This window comes from Crinia signifera, chromosome 7 (assembly GCF_055691185.1).
Source record: "Crinia signifera chromosome 7, ASM5569118v1, whole genome shotgun sequence".
In the NCBI taxonomy this organism is placed as follows: Eukaryota; Metazoa; Chordata; class Amphibia; order Anura; family Myobatrachidae; genus Crinia; species Crinia signifera.
The window spans coordinates 146,334,416-146,352,035 of record NC_139223.1 but is presented as its reverse complement, the minus strand read 5'-3'; the positions used below and the strand labels follow the sequence as shown (position 1 = coordinate 146,352,035).

Below are 17,620 nucleotides of genomic sequence, written 5' to 3'. Positions count from 1 at the left end.
TATTGTGTCCAGTAGGCTGTAATAGCCACTTCTATATTGGCATATTGGGCTTCATATAGTGCTGCATTTCGGTGCCCATTATGGAGCTGATGCAGAGTTGAACCAAAGGGGATATGGTCATTAGGTCTACAACAACTAGGTCAACAAGCATTGGGTCGACACCTCTAGATCGACATGCAGCAAGGTCAACATGGGTTAAGGACGATATGGGTCAGGTTCGACATGGGTCTATCTCGACATGGGTCTAGGTCGGCATGACATTAGGTCGACACAAGCATTAGGTCGCCATGGGCTAGGTTAACAGTCAAAAGGTTGACATGAGGTTTTTCACAGTTTTTTTAACCGACATGTGCCGACAGGCGATATTTCATGCCCTACCATCCACTAGGGCGCGGCGGGATAATAAAATAGTGTGCCGAGCATAGCGAGGCACCGTGCCCGAAGCCTAGCGAGCGATGCAAGGGGATGCGGTGCACTTCAAACTGTGTCCATGTCGACTGTGTTGACATTCGGATAAAAAAACAGTGAAAAACCCCATTCTGACCTTTTGACTGTCAACCTAGCCCATGTTGACCTATTGCTTGTGTCGACCTAATGTCATGTCGACATAGACCCATGTCGACCTTAACCCATGTCGACCTTGCTGCATGTCGACCTAGTGGTGTCAACCCAATGCTTGTTGACTTAGTTGTTGTAGACCAAACGATCCACATCCGAACCAAAGTTAGCTGCACATGTAGGAACAGAAGAAGAATGTCTAGGCGCTAGGGGATATGGTGGTGTACTCTGTCACCCTGCTGCCACCACGCGAGTGCCAACCTCCAAACAGAATCAACAAGAAAGAAGAAGTGTGGGGCGCTCAAAGGTGCACACTAGATCTAAAATGTATTAGTTAAACAAACCAATACATATAATAAAATAAAAATATCAATTGATGCATCTGCCAAATCTTAATTCGATAATCAATGAGAAAATGATGTTGTCAGTCCTTTTCAAGGAATATCGATACTCTGTTATTTGCATACATAGTTTAAAAATGTTGCTTAGCATCAGCTGAATAGTTAATGAATGTCTCTTGATAACAAGAAATCATGCTAATAAGCCAGTTTCAAAGTGAAATATTACCTCCAGTGGTAGTGGTAGCTGGGGATCCCCAGCGTCAATCTTCATCTCTTCACCACTCCCCCTGCAACGGAGTGACAGTCGGCGTGTACATCCACCATCTACCTTCCGCCTGCACTGTGACAGAGCGGCAGACGGTGTACAAGTGCTAAATACAGCCGCCAGCAGGGAGACAGTTACCGCCGGGGGGACCTCACAAGGGGCCTTATTCTAGTTCACTCTTAGAGGCAAATTCCTTCTTAGCTGGACAAAACCATGTGCAATGCAGGTGGGGAAGATGTAACATGTGCAGAGGGAATTAGATTTGGGTGGGGTTTTTCTTCAAAGTGAGATCTATATTGCAGTGTAAAAATAAAGCAGTCAGTATTTTCCCTGCACAGAAACAAAATAACTCAACCAAAGCTAAATGTCTCTGCACGTATTACATCTGCCCCCCTGCAGTGCACATGGTTTTGTCCAGCTAAGAAGGAATTTGCCTCTAAGACTGAACTAGAATAAGGCCCAAGGTGACCATGAAAGGCGTCCATATAAGAGGCACGGGACACCTAGCAGAGACACTGCCATTATCAATTTATAGCCTGCAAAGGTACGCTGAACCATGCAAGTTCAGTGTGGGAGTATTCATCACAACTAATATTGTTGCCTGCTAAGAACTGGCGCAATTCCCACTACCACTGAAGGCAATATTACACTTTGAAACTGGTTTATTAGCATGATTTCTTGTTATCAAAAGACATTCATTAACTATTCAACTGATGCTAAGCAAAATGTTTAACCTATTTATGCAAATAACAGAGTATCGATATTTCTTGAAAAGGGACTGACAACATCATTTGCTTATCGATTATTGAATTAATATTTGGCATATGCATCAATTGATATTGTTATTTGTATTTGTATTTTTACTTTATTATATGTATTGGTTTGTCTGTTTGTTTAACTAATACATTTTATATCTAGTTTGCACCTTTGAGAACCCCGCACTTCTTCTTTCTTAGCTGCATGTAGTTGTATTGTGTGCATGGATATAAATGGGGATACACACCCACAGTGCATCCTTAGAACACAAAGCTGACATTTAAAGTACAGTAACACAAATTTTGTCAAAAATGGAGATGTGAATGACACAATCGAGAAATTCTAAAAATTCTGACGCACAGGGTTTTTCCCGCAGCCGCAGGGTTTTCAGTTCAAATTTAGGACTGAAAATGGGATGCAGATGATTTCTATAGAAATCACAGCGTCTTTTTCATGCACCTTTTGAGCAAGTTATTTTATAATGTAATAGTTAATTGTTAACCTCGCACCACGACGGCGCACCTCCTGAAAACTAATTCAGCAATTGGAATGTGTAAAATTAGCTTAACCCTTTGAGCTCCAAGTGAATTTGTCAAAATAGGTGTGAAAATTGCCAGGCAAACATTTTTATTCATCATAATGACCTGGAATTTTTACCTTATATAGGAAATATAATCTTTTTTTTTTTACACATTTTGTTACTTGAAGTTATATAACAAATGTGAGCGACGCTGGCATTTTTAGTGGTTATTTTGAACATCTCTAAGGGCCTTATTTTGGTTCACTCTTTCTGACAAAATACTTCTGAGATGGACAAAACCATGTGCACTGCAGGGGGGCAGATGTAAAATGTGCAGAGAGAATTAGATTTGGGTGAGTTATTTTGTTTCTGTGCAGGGTAAATACTGGCTGCTTTATTTTTACACTGCAATATAGATCTCACTTTGAAGTAAAACCCCACCCAAATCTAATTATATCTGCACAAGTTACATCTGCCCCACCTGCAGTGCACATGGTTTTGCCCATCTAAGAAGGATTTTGTCAAAAAGAGTGAACTAAAATAAGGCCCTTACTGAGATGTTGGCACTCAAATTACTTTCCTGGATTACTGTGAATTCCTCATTGTAATCCAGAAACACATTGACAATGTCCATGTTCATGTATAAAGTTAGTTTTTTTAGGACTATTCTACAAAGTGATTATAACAAATAGCATGTAACGTTTGTTCTTTTACTGAACAATACTTGTGTATATAATGTAGGGTTTGTGTGTGTATACTGTACATCGGTGTGTGTAGGGGCTATAGCGACAGCAATGCGTGTCCCTGCGCGTCGCTGGCTGAAATTGATGGTCAGTAACCATCAATCTTGCTGATCACGTGTTCTTCACCGGAGAACACTGGCGCTGTCAGCTCGCACTGTGTCTATCTGTCCGTCTATCTATCTATATACAGTAGGGGAATTTTCTAAGCAAATTTGCCAAACTTAGCAAAGTCGCTTGGAGAATGCCTTGCATGTGTGTAGGCCCCAATAGAGTTTTTAATTTAATATGTGAATGTTTGAATTAAAACAATCCAGGGTGATAGTGTAGCTACAAAGCACCTCATAGTTGTGTTGTGATAATGAGTTATTTTCTTATTTCTTGTTGGCAGGTGTGCTTTATAAAACTGAAGGTCAAAAGGATCCTTGGCTTTGTGGTAATAGCTCAGATGCTGGGTAAGTAAGTAAAGTATAACAGTGTTAAGTCATATTTCAATAGTAATATACTGTTGAACATTGTAAAACGAATTAAATGATGATCGTGATTGTACTATACACGAAACAATATTTAACAAGCAATTATAATGTCTGTATAATTAAAATGTATTTTGTTCTTTACTGGTGTGCAAGCCAAATTATACAAATTCTAGAGTACCTTACTGTATGTACATCGATCGTCCATTACATTAGACCCCCCTGCCTAATATTCTGCAGTGTAGGTCCCCCTCTTTCCAACAAAACATCGTTGAGCTATAGAGCCATGGACTTAACAAGACCTTTTGATGGTGTCTTGTGGTACCTGGCACCAGGGCCGGCTCTACCATTAGGCAGCATTAGGCAGCTGCCTAGGGTGCCGGGTATCTGGGGGGCGCTACCGAGTCTGCCTAGCAAGAAATCAAGGATGTATCAGGTGGTGGCTGTGGAACTTCTAAGATTTCAACTCCATACTTTCCCTTGAGGCATACTACTCTACTTTGCTGAACCCTCCTCCTTGTACTCTGTTGTGGGTGGCAAAGGAAGGCCTCCAGGGAAAGCAGGAGACTTGCCCACCTTCCCAGGGGGCTGGGAGGATCACCCAATTTTTGGGAGCTTCCCTGCTGGAATGTTAGGCAAGTATGCCTTAAGGAGCTGAAAAGTGGGTATTGGTGGCAGTATGGGTGTGGGGGGGACAGGTTGAAGTTTGCCTAGGGTGCTGAGAAGCCTTAGACCGGTCCTGCCTGGCACCAAGATGACAGTGTCGTGCTCCGGAGATGCAAACTTAGCGCCTGATTCAGTAAGGCACGCTAAGCAGCAGTCATAGGCGAATCTCGGGGGTGGTTCGGGGGTGAACTGGACCACCCATTATCCCATTTTGTAGCTGAGGGATGGGGCTTTCCAACGAGCCCAGCCCTGTGTCTCTAGCCCCCTCAGAACCAGAGATACTGCCAGGCACAGCTGGAATGTTTTCCCTATAGGATAACATGGGACCCGCTAATTCCAACCCCCACCCAGTTCAACGGCTGCCAGTTCCCCCTTCAGCATCACTGAAGCTCGAGGTTGATCTCAATCGAACCCAAATCGCTGGGCCTTCAATCTGATACCAGGCTGGATCCATATGGGTTAAATGGTTCCAGGGATATTGAGGTTAAACCGTTTTTTTTTATTTCTTATATGTAATTTCATGACTGTTTATGTTCTTTGAGGGCAGATTTCTCTGGAACCAAACAGCCCAGTTTCAAGGGACCATTCATGAAAAATCATGAAGCCAACTCAAAAGTTCTTCAATATGATACTGGTCTCATGTAAATGGGTCAGTTGGTTCCGAAGATATAGCTGGTTGGTTAAAGGGGGGAAGGGAGAGGGGAGTGGTTGTCTCTCCCCCTCACACCAGAAAATGCAGGGACTAGGCTGGTGTATAAGGGGTCAGCCTGGGAATGTCCCAGCATGATCCTGGGACCATATTCCCAGGTAAATCCCTGCATTTTCTGTAGTGAAAGGGGTATTATTTCAAACAGCTGTGACCTGCAGTGCTCTGAATTCAGCCGGGCAGCCCCCTGCTCTCTGCCCAGCTGTCAATGACTGTCACCCCTGCAGCTTCCGCTCCAATTCTTCTCCCCGCTTTCACCTCAGCCCGCCCCCCTTTAATCATGTGGTGCCGGCGCCCGGCGTGCTCCCCCTAAGTCACGCCCAACAACAGCGCGCACAATATTTCAAATGTCCACTCGGCTAAAGGGGACACCAGGAGTGGGAGCGTGCTCTGCACTGCGCTCTGCTCCTCTACCCATAGAAGCAGCTGCACCACTCCCCATCTCTCCCTGCAGCAGCAGCGGAGGCTCATATAAAAATTTATAGTAAGTGGCACTTTTGGGGGCATTGCTTAAGGGACGCTACAAGTGGCAGGATGTGGGGGCATTACACATAATGTGTGGCTTAATGTGTAAGGGGCATTACGGTGTGCAGTATCATGTGTAAGGGACTTTATGTGTGCAGCATCATGTGTAATGGGTACTATGGTGCGCGGCATCATGTGTAATGGGTACTATGGTGTGCGGCATCATGTGTAATGGGTACTATGGTGTGCGGCATCATGTGTAATGGGTACTATGGTGCCATCAAGCAAGAACCCCCTAGCAATGAGCACTTAGATAAGCAGCACTTATGTGGCAAATATGTAATGGGCATTACGGTTTGTTATATAGTATGTAATAAGCATCATGATGTGTGGCACAATGTGTAATGGGCATTATGGTGTGTGGCCTTATGTGTAATTGGCATTACGGCGTGTGGCTTTATGTGTAATGGGTATTAAGGAGTTTGCTAAAATGTGTAACGGGCATTACTGTGTATGGACTAAAGTGTAATACCACAACCCTTTTTGTGATGCCACGCCTCATTACCATGAGGCCATGCCCCCTTTTTGCCATGCGGCTACGCCGCGCAAAGGTCCCCCTGCTATTATGTCTAAATCTGGGTCTAGATCTGGGACCATCCATTACCATAATTCTAGATTCGCCTATGCTTCTGTGCTCAGGGAGTCCTGAAAATCCACCTGGCTGGACGTCCTCCCCCCGCAGCCAAATCTCCTCTGCACCATGGGCTTTATTCTTTACTCTTTCTGGCAAAATCCTTCTTAGATGGACAAAACCATGTGCACTGCAGGTGGGGCAGATGTTACTTGTGCAGAGAGAATTAGATTTGGGTGGGGTTTTACTTCAAAGTGAGATCTATATTGCAGTGTAAAAATAAAGCAGCCAGTATTTACCCTGCACAGAAACAAAATAACTCACCCAAATCTAATTCTCTCAGCACATTTTACATCTGCCCCCCTGCAGTGCACCTGGTTTTGTCCATCTAAGAAGGATTTTGTCAGAAAGAGTGAACTAGAATAAGGCTACATGTGTGGTGATGTACGCAAACACATCTTTCGGCCGCGGCCGAACCGGAGAAAAATCATTCCATGGTCGCCGACCATAGATTGATATCTTTCCCCTTCGGAAATAAAAATCAATCTGAACTGACTTTTATTTCCGACATCAGCAGCCCGCCCCGGCAGTCATCATCCTGTCAGCATTTTCATGGAGACGCCCCCTACACGCACCCCCTACCAGTGCAAATGACTCAGCGACTTTGATAGTCACCAAATGCGTTTGTACATCAGCCCTGCACATGCGCGAATACATGCATGTGCAGAGCCGTTCATCGGGGAATACATCGGGGACCGATTCATCATGCATCAGGCCCTTCATTTCTTATCTCTGAAGTTTTTGTCATGTTTTTGAGACTGTTACTACGCAGCCTCATACTCAGCAAGCTGTGATGCAATGTGGGTTATGATAAGGTTCTATCATAGCTTGCATTAACTTTATTTAGCAATTTTTGCTACATTAGCTATTCTGCCAGATAGGACCGGGTAAGTTGCCACTCACTCACCACGTATGTCAGTGAGTCTTGGGTGCCAAAGACACTGTCACCAGGTGTCCTCCTTGATCCTCTTTTAATATGTACTGACCACTGCATACCGAGAACAACCTACAAGACCATGATTTTGGATGTGCTAACCTAGCCGTCGTATGTTGACCCTAATCAAAGTCATTTACTGTATTAATATTTGCCATTATTTCCTGCTGCCGAGACATCAACGGCAAGAACTGAGTGGTCACTTGATGCCTGATATATCCTACCCCTTGATAGGTGCCATTGCAATGAGATAATCAATGTTCTTAATTTCACATGTCAGTGGTTTTAATGTTTTGGTGGATCAGTGTATACTACAGTAGTTTATTGAAGAATATTTAGGGTATTGCCATCTGTTGTTCACTTGGGGAACTGCAGCCATTTGTCATAGTTACAATTTGCATTAAATATCTATTTGCATAATTATGCATAATATTTGTTTAAATTTTAATACGTTTAATTTTTATTTTTTATTTCAATCAGTCAATGCCCAGAAGGGTACACATGTAAGAAAGTGGGACGGAACCCAGATTATGGATACACGAGCTTTGACACATTTGGTTGGGCATTTTTATCTCTATTCCGACTTATGACTCAGGACTACTGGGAAAATCTTTACATGAAGGTAGGCAGTATACTGTATATTTCTTTGTATTTCAGTGGCCCTTGTATTGAGAAAGTCATAAGCTTTCCAATGACATATGACAATGCATGAAAACATTATAAAATAATTGATTCTTAATTACATGGAGCTTTAAACAGTAGCATAATTATATTTTTAGGTTAATTCTAATATAACACATGCAAGCGTGTCCAATTGCCGCAAATGGGACATATGAGCTTCTCACACGCATGCTCGTCCCATTCTTGGTGAGCCTTGGCGAAGGGCACACTGATATTTGCAGTTTTTGTGACGGATAAGCATGGCTCCATTTGTACACAACACATTTATTATTATTTTGTATTAATAGTTTCTTATACAGTATAGCTCAGCAAATTCCGTTAAGCTTTACCATACCTCCCACCATGATCCATTCCAGGAGTGACAAATTCCTCTCTTAATTTATGATTGTAATCACCTGTGTTAAAATTCATTGTAAATTGAATAGTTCAACACAGGTGATGCCAATCATATAGTAAGAGGAAAATCCAGATACAGATGTAGCGGGATTCATCTTTGCAGGGGATGGCGATGGCGTCGCCATCGCCATCCCCTGCCCCGCCGCCATCTGTATGCCGGAAGGGGACGCGCGCGCACGAGGTGCGCGGGCGTCCCCTTCCGACGGTGCTACCCTCGGTCGCCCGGTGCCCACACCGGGCGACCACACCCCCCCGCAGCCTCCTCGGGTCCCCCCCTGCCCCCTCGAGCGGGAGGCGAACAGTAATGGGTGTGAACAATTATATTATGAAGGGGTAGAGAAGGTTAGACATGTGGAGGGTTGGTAATATAAAAAAATGGGTGTGTTTAAATTAGGGAAGGCTGGTAGACTGTCTGACAAAGAGGGAGAGAAAAAACTGGAGAGTTTGGCCAAAGCAACGTATCAGCCTCTGTCATTTATCTAGCACATTCATTGAAATGATATGGGGCAACTACTTCACCTCAACTCTCTCCAAGACTTGATACATCTCAACGTAAGTGAGAGAGTTGGTTGAAGTCCTAGAGATGAGTGTGAAAGGAAGTGACCATGATATAGGTTAGGCAGAGGTGGGAATGGGAGGCAACGGGGTAGGTGAGAATGTGGACAGAGATGAGGACATTCAGGCACACTTTTTCACACAATGAATAATTGCAGGTCCAAAGATTTTGCCATATGCAATGTACTCTTAATGTAAGCAGTCATTACTCTATGATGAATTAAAATCATGTGAATGCACATTATTTTGGTAGTACGAAATGAACCGGTAGGCAGAGGAAAAGTTCAGTCTACACAAAGGTTTCCTCAGAAGAGGAGATGCGCTCTTCTTATTCTACTGACTCCTTATTACAATTCCAATCATTCTTGGCATCTTCAGTATCACTGTCTATCTCTTCATCACAGCAAAATCCTTACATTTCCTACAGACCCTCCGAGCTGCTGGTAAAACCTACATGATCTTCTTCGTTCTGGTGATCTTCTTGGGCTCCTTCTATCTGGTAAACTTGATCCTGGCTGTGGTCGCCATGGCATATGAAGAACAGAATCAGGCAACCTTAGAAGAAGCAGAGCAGAAAGCTGTTGAATTTCAGAAAATGATGGAACAGTTGAAAAAGCAACAGGGGGAAGCTCAGGTAACATCAATATTTGATGTTGTGCATGTGATGTCATCCGTCCGCCCCAAGGCACGGGAATGCATGCATTCAATGGAGCCCTCCCAGCATTTCTATGGGTGTGCCCACTGTTTCTGTAGACACGCCCATGAAACTCCCGGTGTCCACCCTGGAACGCGCACTGCCTGTCAATCAGACGAGGAAAAACTTGCCGCTCGTTACGTTAGCTGATTGTTACTTTACACACTGGTTGATGTATATCGGCTGTTCAATTGAACGGCTGATATATCGCCAGTCTGTCAGCCAGTGTGTACAGATGGAGTCTTCTTCAACTAGCCTTCTCTGGTGAGCCATGGCTCACCAAGGCTTATTATCATCTACTGTTCTCAGCTGCAATACAATACATAGAACAATACAGCAAAGGGGATTAAGTCAGACAGCCCTGGCTCACTTACTCCTATTAAAGGGCTAGATGAGGATGGCTCTATCTGTATCTCTGTGGTAGATGTCAATCACAGACATATCACGTTGGATGTGCAACACTTCCAATGGTTAATATATCTAAAGATATATCAGCTCATATATGCAGACGATCTACCAACCTCCTGCATACTCACTACACAAGCCAGCGGTGATTGACAGCACAACTAGGCGGGCGTTTGTAAATGCCCACCCAGCTGTGACATCATTCATGATTGATCAGGCAGCATGTGTGCTGAATACGCTGCCAGATTTGTCTAGAGTAATGTCTGCAGGTATTTCTATAGGTCTGTACCCAGCCTATCTCTCTCCACTTTATCTTTCTCCCAAACTTCTTGAATCTCCCCCTATTTACCATTGCAGGCTGTCGCCGCGGCAGCCACAGATGCGTTGGCTGAGTCACAAGAACTAAGCGAAGAAGGTGAACCTGACAATCCATCTGAGTGCTCATCTACAGTGTCGCGGCTCAGTTCTAAGAGTGCCAAAGAGCGGATGAACTGGAAAAAGCAAAGACAACAGGTAGAGCATTGTGATGGAGATGAGAAAAGGGATGAGGAGAAATATTATATATCTGGATCTGAAGAGTGTTTAAAGAGGAAAGGGTTCCATTCTGCCAGGGAAGGGAGTCAGCTAGAGTATGACAAGGTAAGATTCCATAATCCTGCAGGGAACAGGTGTCTTTTGTCTATATTATGTAGACCAGAGCCCGCTGGATGAGTGACGTAATACTGAATCTAAGAAGAAACCTAATTTGTAGAATGTAGATATTAAAATGTACTCAGATGGGTCCGCGATGTGTTCATGACACTTCAATGGGAACAGATGATGTCACTAGTTCCTGGAGAATTTATACGCTGAATGATATGACTATTGCTTTAGTCTGCCCTGTGGCTGCCTCTACTGGGTGTAGTCTTTCAATTCTAATAACAGTAGAATCTGATTGGTTGCTATGGGCAACACCTAATCTTCAATAGAACTCCCATCTTAGTAAATTTTGTCATATAAAAATGCAGTGATGTGCATCTTTGCAGCTAGGCCTCACACTGCCAGTATTGTGCTTCACTGCCTCAATTTAAATGTGCAAAGTTGCAATCGCTACCACTAAAGGAGGTCATTCTGGTTGACTCACAAAGCGGTGAATTTCTTAGCTTTGCGAGCCAACTAAACACCATCCGCACGAACGCCTGCCCCCCGCTTGCATGGTGAATGTCCGCGCATGCAGGCGAATATGTGTTTGGCATAAACATTCACAGCCTTGTGTGCGGGGCCGAAATCATTGTTGGTCGACGATCATCGAAGGATTTCTTAAGCGCTCGCAAATCTAAGTCACTCTCTGGCGACTCAGATTGGCGGCGCTCTGCTACATGAACAGCCTGCTGACATCTGGTGATGTCACTTGTGATGTCAGCTGCCCATCCCCGGCACCATTTGCATGGGAACGCCCAATGTTTTAATGGGAATGCCCATGAAATGCTGGGCGTTCTCATGGGTGCGACCCAAGCCCGCACTGCTCCGTGCTCCGTGCGAACAGGCCGGCAACTATGCAAGGGGTCTGCATCCGTTCACAAGCAGAGCATGCACATGCGCATAAATGGTTATGTGCATGCGCAAACACACAACATCGCTCCCCCAGGCGGGGGAGCAAAGCAGCCAGAATGACCTCCAAAGTGTACCATGTAGGGCACTTACCTACAATTCCAACCATGTCAAAATAGATTAATCATGAATTTTCACCCTGTGCGCTTTGAGCTCTCATATTTGTTAGAGTTTTATAGGGCAAATCTCCTACAATAAAGGACAGAATGTCAGTTCCGTTTGCTGTGAATCCTCAGGTCTGATTGTACAGAATAGTTCTGCCTATATTAATAATTGCTGCCCCAGCATCGGTGATGGGGTGAAATAGATTTAGCAATTCTATTTAAATATAAAGACTTATTAGAGCTATTGCATATTGGGCCTAATTCAGGTGTGGTGTCGGATGCATCTTTTGGAGCTTGCTTGGAGGCAGCAGCAATGCCCATATATGGTAATGCGGAAGGAGGCATCTGATATAAGCATCCTTCTGCATGCATGTGTGATCCAGTGATACTGGATCCTCGGATACAGCATTGGATCACCTGCAACAAGATTGCCTGACTGCGTAACCCTTTTGGGCCAGCCAGTCGTCGCAGCTCCTACCGTGAGGCCAGGAATTCTCCTTCTGCCACCAGAGACCCTGGCCTCAGAACAGGTGCGGATTATTAGATACAGATGGAGCCACACCTATCTTTGCTCCCTTTGCACCACGAGCCCCATTGTGCAAAGGGAGCAAAAATGGGCATGGCTCCATCTGTACACAGTGTCTAGATAGTGAATCGGTCGACCCCAAAAGGTCAACATACAATATGTCAACAGGTTCAAAAGATAGACATGGTCAAATGATGACCTTGAAAAAGGCAGCACATGCCGAAACGCGTTGGTTACACGCACACCCACACTCACAGGACACAGAGAACCACAACATCAACTGGCGAACAATATCTGGCCAAGTCTCCTCCGTGAGGAGTAGAGCGCACAGGCACTGCAGTCCGTGACCCCGGGCATCAGCGCTGACCTGACACCCGGAAGTCACGACCAAGTCAGTGTCAGTGGAGCCGCACCGCAAGAACGTGCGAGGAGAGGACGCTGCGGCTGCAGCCGTCCACTACAGAGACACTGAACAGAACGGTGGGGACAGCGTACAACACTACAGCCTCCCGGACCCAGCGGGAGAGCACCCGCACCTTAGTCAGGACCGACTAACTGCGGAGGTGAGCCGGACCCACATCCATTACAGCAAAGCAACAAGAAGGGTAAGAAGCAGTTCAGTGGGACACCGATCACTGCTTAAACCTCTATCTGACTTAACCACATTATTGACAGTAAAAGGAGACTTGCAACAACCACACCACCTGTGTTCTCACACAGTGTAGGTGAACTCCCACTGGACAGTTAATCACACACAGCCGCTAAGGGACATAAGCCAACCAGGCTTATGGTAGAAAGGGGTCCGTTGATCTCCTAATTCCCCAAAGGGGCCCCTAGCACACTGAGTGTGTCACCAATTAATACAGCACAGCAATTCACCATTACCTTTTATGTTTTGCAAATATGCAATAAACAACCGTTGTATTGTTACACCGCACTACCGTAATCTTTTCACACTAGGTAGACACACACAAAGGGGCAGCGCTATAGCCCACCAATTGCTTCCTATGGTCAAAAGGTTGACAGGGTCAAAAGGTCAACATGAAAAAGGTACAGACAGGAAAAGGATGACATGAGTTTTTTTTATTGTTTGGTGTCAATGTCAAGAACTGTTGACATGGACCCCCAATTAGCGTAACGCGTACCTTCGCATGGCACGCCTTGCTTGCCATGCTTCAGGCTCCGTGCCTTGCTATGCTTTGCACACTATTATATTCTCCCTATGTCAAAATAGATGATGAGGTAAGAACAAGCCTGTTTAAAACAAAAGAAAATCATGAGAAACTCATGTCGAACTTTTCATCTGTCTGCTTTTTCATGTCGAACTGTTGACCCTTTCAGCCTTTTCACCCTGTTGACTTTTGACCCTGTCGACCTTTTGATCCTCTCAAACTTTTGACCTTTTGACCTTTTTAATGTTGACCTTTTTAGTGTTCCTTCTAGAAACAGGGGCAGGCAGGGCACCGTTGCACGGGGCAGCGACAAGGGGGGGGCGGACCGTGCCCGCCGACATCACAAAAGGGGCATGCCCGGGCCACGCCATGACGAAAAAGAGTGGGCCCGGGCGCCGTCGCCACTGGAGAGGGCAGGCCCAGCCTCCCCGTAGGCTCTGCACTGCCGGGGAAGCGCCGGGCACAGCTATATACTGCGGTGCCGGGCTTCCCCGGTATCACCATAACAGTAGGAGGCAGGCTGTTTTAGTGGGGCAAAAAAGAAAAAAAGAGTATGGTACAGCGCTGTGTTGAATATAAAAGTAATTTATTTAAAAAATAAACAATTTCTTGGCCACATTAGACAAACAAGACTCACAACATATATAAAGCTGTTAGTCCATTCCCATCTCAACCAAACTGGTTAGTGATTTTGCTGCATGCATGCAAGCGCTTGTTAGTTATAGCTCAAAATTTAATTTTGTTGTGCACATGCAAGGGTAGAATATACTTAGGTTTATCACCAGACTTGAGGCAGGGATGGGGTGTTCCTTTAAGGCTTTTGTAGAAACCACAATGTTGTCTCCGACCGTTGGTGCAGTCCCTAGTAACCGGTCTTATCAAAGAGCAATTGATGGGTCTCTGTTTGTAGCCAAGAAGATGTCCCCTCTGACCTCTCTACGCGTTTCTCCGCCTCGATAACCGTATCAGCGGCTTCCTCAGGAGTGGTACCTCTTTGATAAGACCGGTTACTAGGGACTGCACCAACGGTCGGAGACAACATCGTGGTTTCTACAAAAGCCTTAAAGGAACACCCCATCCCTGCCTCAAGTCTGGTGATAAACCTAAGTATATTCTACCCTTGCATGTGCACAACAAAATTAAATTTTGAGCTATAACTAACAAGCACTTGCATGCATGCAGCAAAATCACTAACCAGTTTGGTTGAGATGGGAATGGACTAACAGATTTATATATGTTGTGAGTCTTGTTTGTCTAATGTGGCCAAGAAATTGTTTATTTTTTAAATAAATTACTTTTATATTCAACACAGCGCTGTACCATACTCTTTTTTTCTTTTTTGCTTGAATCACCTCAAGGGGTTTAGGTAATTTCCCCTTTTGGTACAGCTGCAGTGTAGAATATTTTAATCAGCGCTCAGTATCATTTGTATTTCTGTTTTAGTGGGGCACTGCCAGAGGGGAAGGGGACATTTTGCCCTTTAAAAATCGGGCAGGGCGCAGCGCCCCACTAAAGCAGCCTAGCGGGAACACTACATTTTGATCATATGGACCTTTTTATGTTGACCTTTCGACCAGGTCGACCTATTGACTGTCTATCTTTATATCTATGAAACAGAACAACCTCAGAACTCCACGTCTGTTTTGGAAAACAAAGCCCGTTGTTGCCCCCTCTCTGACCCCAAACAGCTACAGATTGTCAATCCTTGACAACTACAGCTGTTATGTGCCCGACGATGCTGTGCACAATACATCGGAATCAGGCCCACTATACATAAGTTTCTCTATTCATTGTCTAGTACTGTCTTTACACTAAATCAGTGGTTCCCAAACTGTGCACCTAGGCTCCCTGGGGTGCCTTGGAGCACTTCCAGGGGTGCCTCAGGTTGGTGGTTCAGAACCAATTCAAGTTATTTATGGCCAATGAAATAGGCAAAATCAGTGCTTGTGGCTTCCAATTAAGAATATGTGGGTAAACAGAAGTGAATCATGTTCCTCACCACATAAGTGGACCTAAGGAAAACATTTAAATCACAACTAATTTAATATTTTTCCTGAAATGAGTAACCAACTTTTGGCCTAAGGGGTGCCGTGAAAAATATTCTGATACTTTAGGGTGCCATGATTCAAAAAGTTTGGGAACCACTGCACTAAACTCTTGAGAGACATAAAGTGTATGGAGATAAAGTACCAGTCAATCAGCTCCTAACTGCCATGTTATAGGCAGGGCCGGTGCTACCACTAGGCAGCTTTAGGCAGCTGCCTAGGGCGCAGGCCACTGGAGGGCGCACCATTTCAGCCCAACATTTAAATTAATTTTATTTATGTGTAGCAGCAGGTCCCTTGAGCCACCGCTACAGTTTCCAGGGGTGGGATAAGCGCCTCAGCGATAGCGCTGCCTGCACTATGGAGCCGCCGGCAACAGCAAGATCACTAACCAGCGCTTCAGCGAGCAGCGGATGAACACACTAGTTAGGTGCCACCAACACTATGTACTGTGTGTGTGTGTGTGTCACCTCTCATCTGCTGCTGTGCGGTGCTGTGTATGCCATTGCCCAGAACTGCTGCTGATGCGGGTACGCCGGCCATGCTGCTTCCTGTCTCCCCAGCACCCGGCCACTCATCCTGCTGCTGGCCGCTGCCTGGACTGCGCTGGTCCAGTGTGGACTTGCCAGTCATAGCCAGCACAATGTGGGGGCTGAAATCAGTGTGTGCTGCTGGCTGTGTAGCGGCGTGGAGCAGGTGGAGAGTGACTTCGGGGCAGAGGTATAACGCTGCTTCCGGTCACCAGATGTCCCGAGGGAGCTGGACCGGCGTGCGGCGGCTGCTGCTCGCTGAAGCACTGGTAAGTGATCTTGCTGCCGGTGGCTCCAAAGTGCAGGCAGCGCTATCGCTGAGGCTAACTGCTGAGAGTGCCCACAAACACCCCCCCCCCCCCCTTTTGCCTGGGGCACACAAATACCTTGCACCGGCCCTGGTTATAGGCTGTATTTGAAAGCGTGACAGAAGCCGATTGGCAGTTTATTTATCTCTGTCCACGTTATCTCTCTCCAAGGGTCAGTGCATAGAACCCTTTTTGCTATATAAAACTTTATCATATTTAAAACTCCATGTTTCATGTCAAATATAAAAACACAGGCTATTGTGAAGCTTTTTAATGTCGCTACTAAATATATATTTCTTGTGTTTATTTTTGTAGCCGCAGATGAGTGTCCTCAGCCCCATGTTCTCCCCTGGGCTCAACAGAAGACAAAGCATTTTTAGCTTCAGAGATCATGCCAAGGATGTAGGGTCAGAGAATGATTTTGCTGATGATGAACATAGTACTTTTGAAGATAACGACAGTAGAAGGGATTCTCTGTTTGTGCCTGGAAGACATGGACAGCGGCGAAATAGCACCGTTAGCCAGACAAGTCGATCGTCCAGGATTCTGCCATTACTTTCCATGAATGGTAAAATGCACAGTACTGTGGACTGTAATGGAGTAGTCTCCTTGGTCAGTGGGTCTTGTGCGCCTGCTGGACTCTTACCAGAGGTAACAGTGTGGACACCGCAACCTGCAAATGTTTTTTAATGATGAGGGACGGAATTAATTGTTTTTATATGGATAGAATTTCCAGGTCCTGACGACTTATTCGTTTTGTGTATACGCCCTTCTGCAACTTTTACTATGCACAATGCTTTTCTGTCTTCCTTTTCTGTTTTTTCTTTCCCAAAGCCTTTATATCATCCAGGCAGATATTGTTTTCACCATAGGACTGCGGTTCTCACCAACCTGGACAGATTAGTATCCAAACTACAGTGATATATCTCGTGTCAAAGAAATTTAACTGGATAAAATAGAGTGCATGGTGAAAAATACACAACAATTCCGGACAGGAGGCCTGATTCTGACCTGCGTATGCTGGCAGCCTAGTGCACAGTTCAGCGCCGTCCTCCCGCATCCCCTTGCTTGCATGCGAGGAGATGCGTCCAAGAATACATCCCCTCACATACGGCCTAAGCTGCGAGAAATCATTAGATGGTCTAGTCCCGACCTTCTCAGCATGTGGTTGCGACTCCATGTTGCTGACCATCAGGCTGATGACTTTTCTAATCTCAGTCATTGATTCAGGGAGTCTGAGATATCTGTTGAATGGTCTGCTATGTTAGACTCCTCCCATCATTTTGTGCCTCCGCAATGCTGCCATGTAGGTGCTGTCTGCTGACTACACATGTGATGTGATGGCCTTCTGCAGTAACTTACTGGGGTCCTGTCATTATTTTTATTGTCTGACGGGGTCCCAGAGCAAAATAGTTTGAGGACTCCTGGTCTAGACCATCAAATGATTTTTCTCCCCTTCGGAAAGAAAAGTCAGTCTGAATTGACTTTTATTTCAGATG

At 45.2% G+C, this 17,620-nt stretch overlaps 1 protein-coding gene across 1 annotated transcript in view; it reads left to right on the top strand.

The window, feature by feature from the left end:
* LOC146020647 (sodium channel protein type 2 subunit alpha-like) overlaps positions 1 to 17,620 on the top strand; it is a 134,622-nt gene that overhangs the window by 68,559 nt on the left and 48,443 nt on the right. Inside the window, 5 exon segments of the mRNA XM_083153911.1 lie at positions 3,572 to 3,635; positions 7,596 to 7,737; positions 9,175 to 9,381; positions 10,204 to 10,485; positions 16,437 to 16,772. Of these exon segments, the coding sequence (XP_083010037.1) occupies positions 3,572 to 3,635; positions 7,596 to 7,737; positions 9,175 to 9,381; positions 10,204 to 10,485; positions 16,437 to 16,772 (1,031 nt within the window).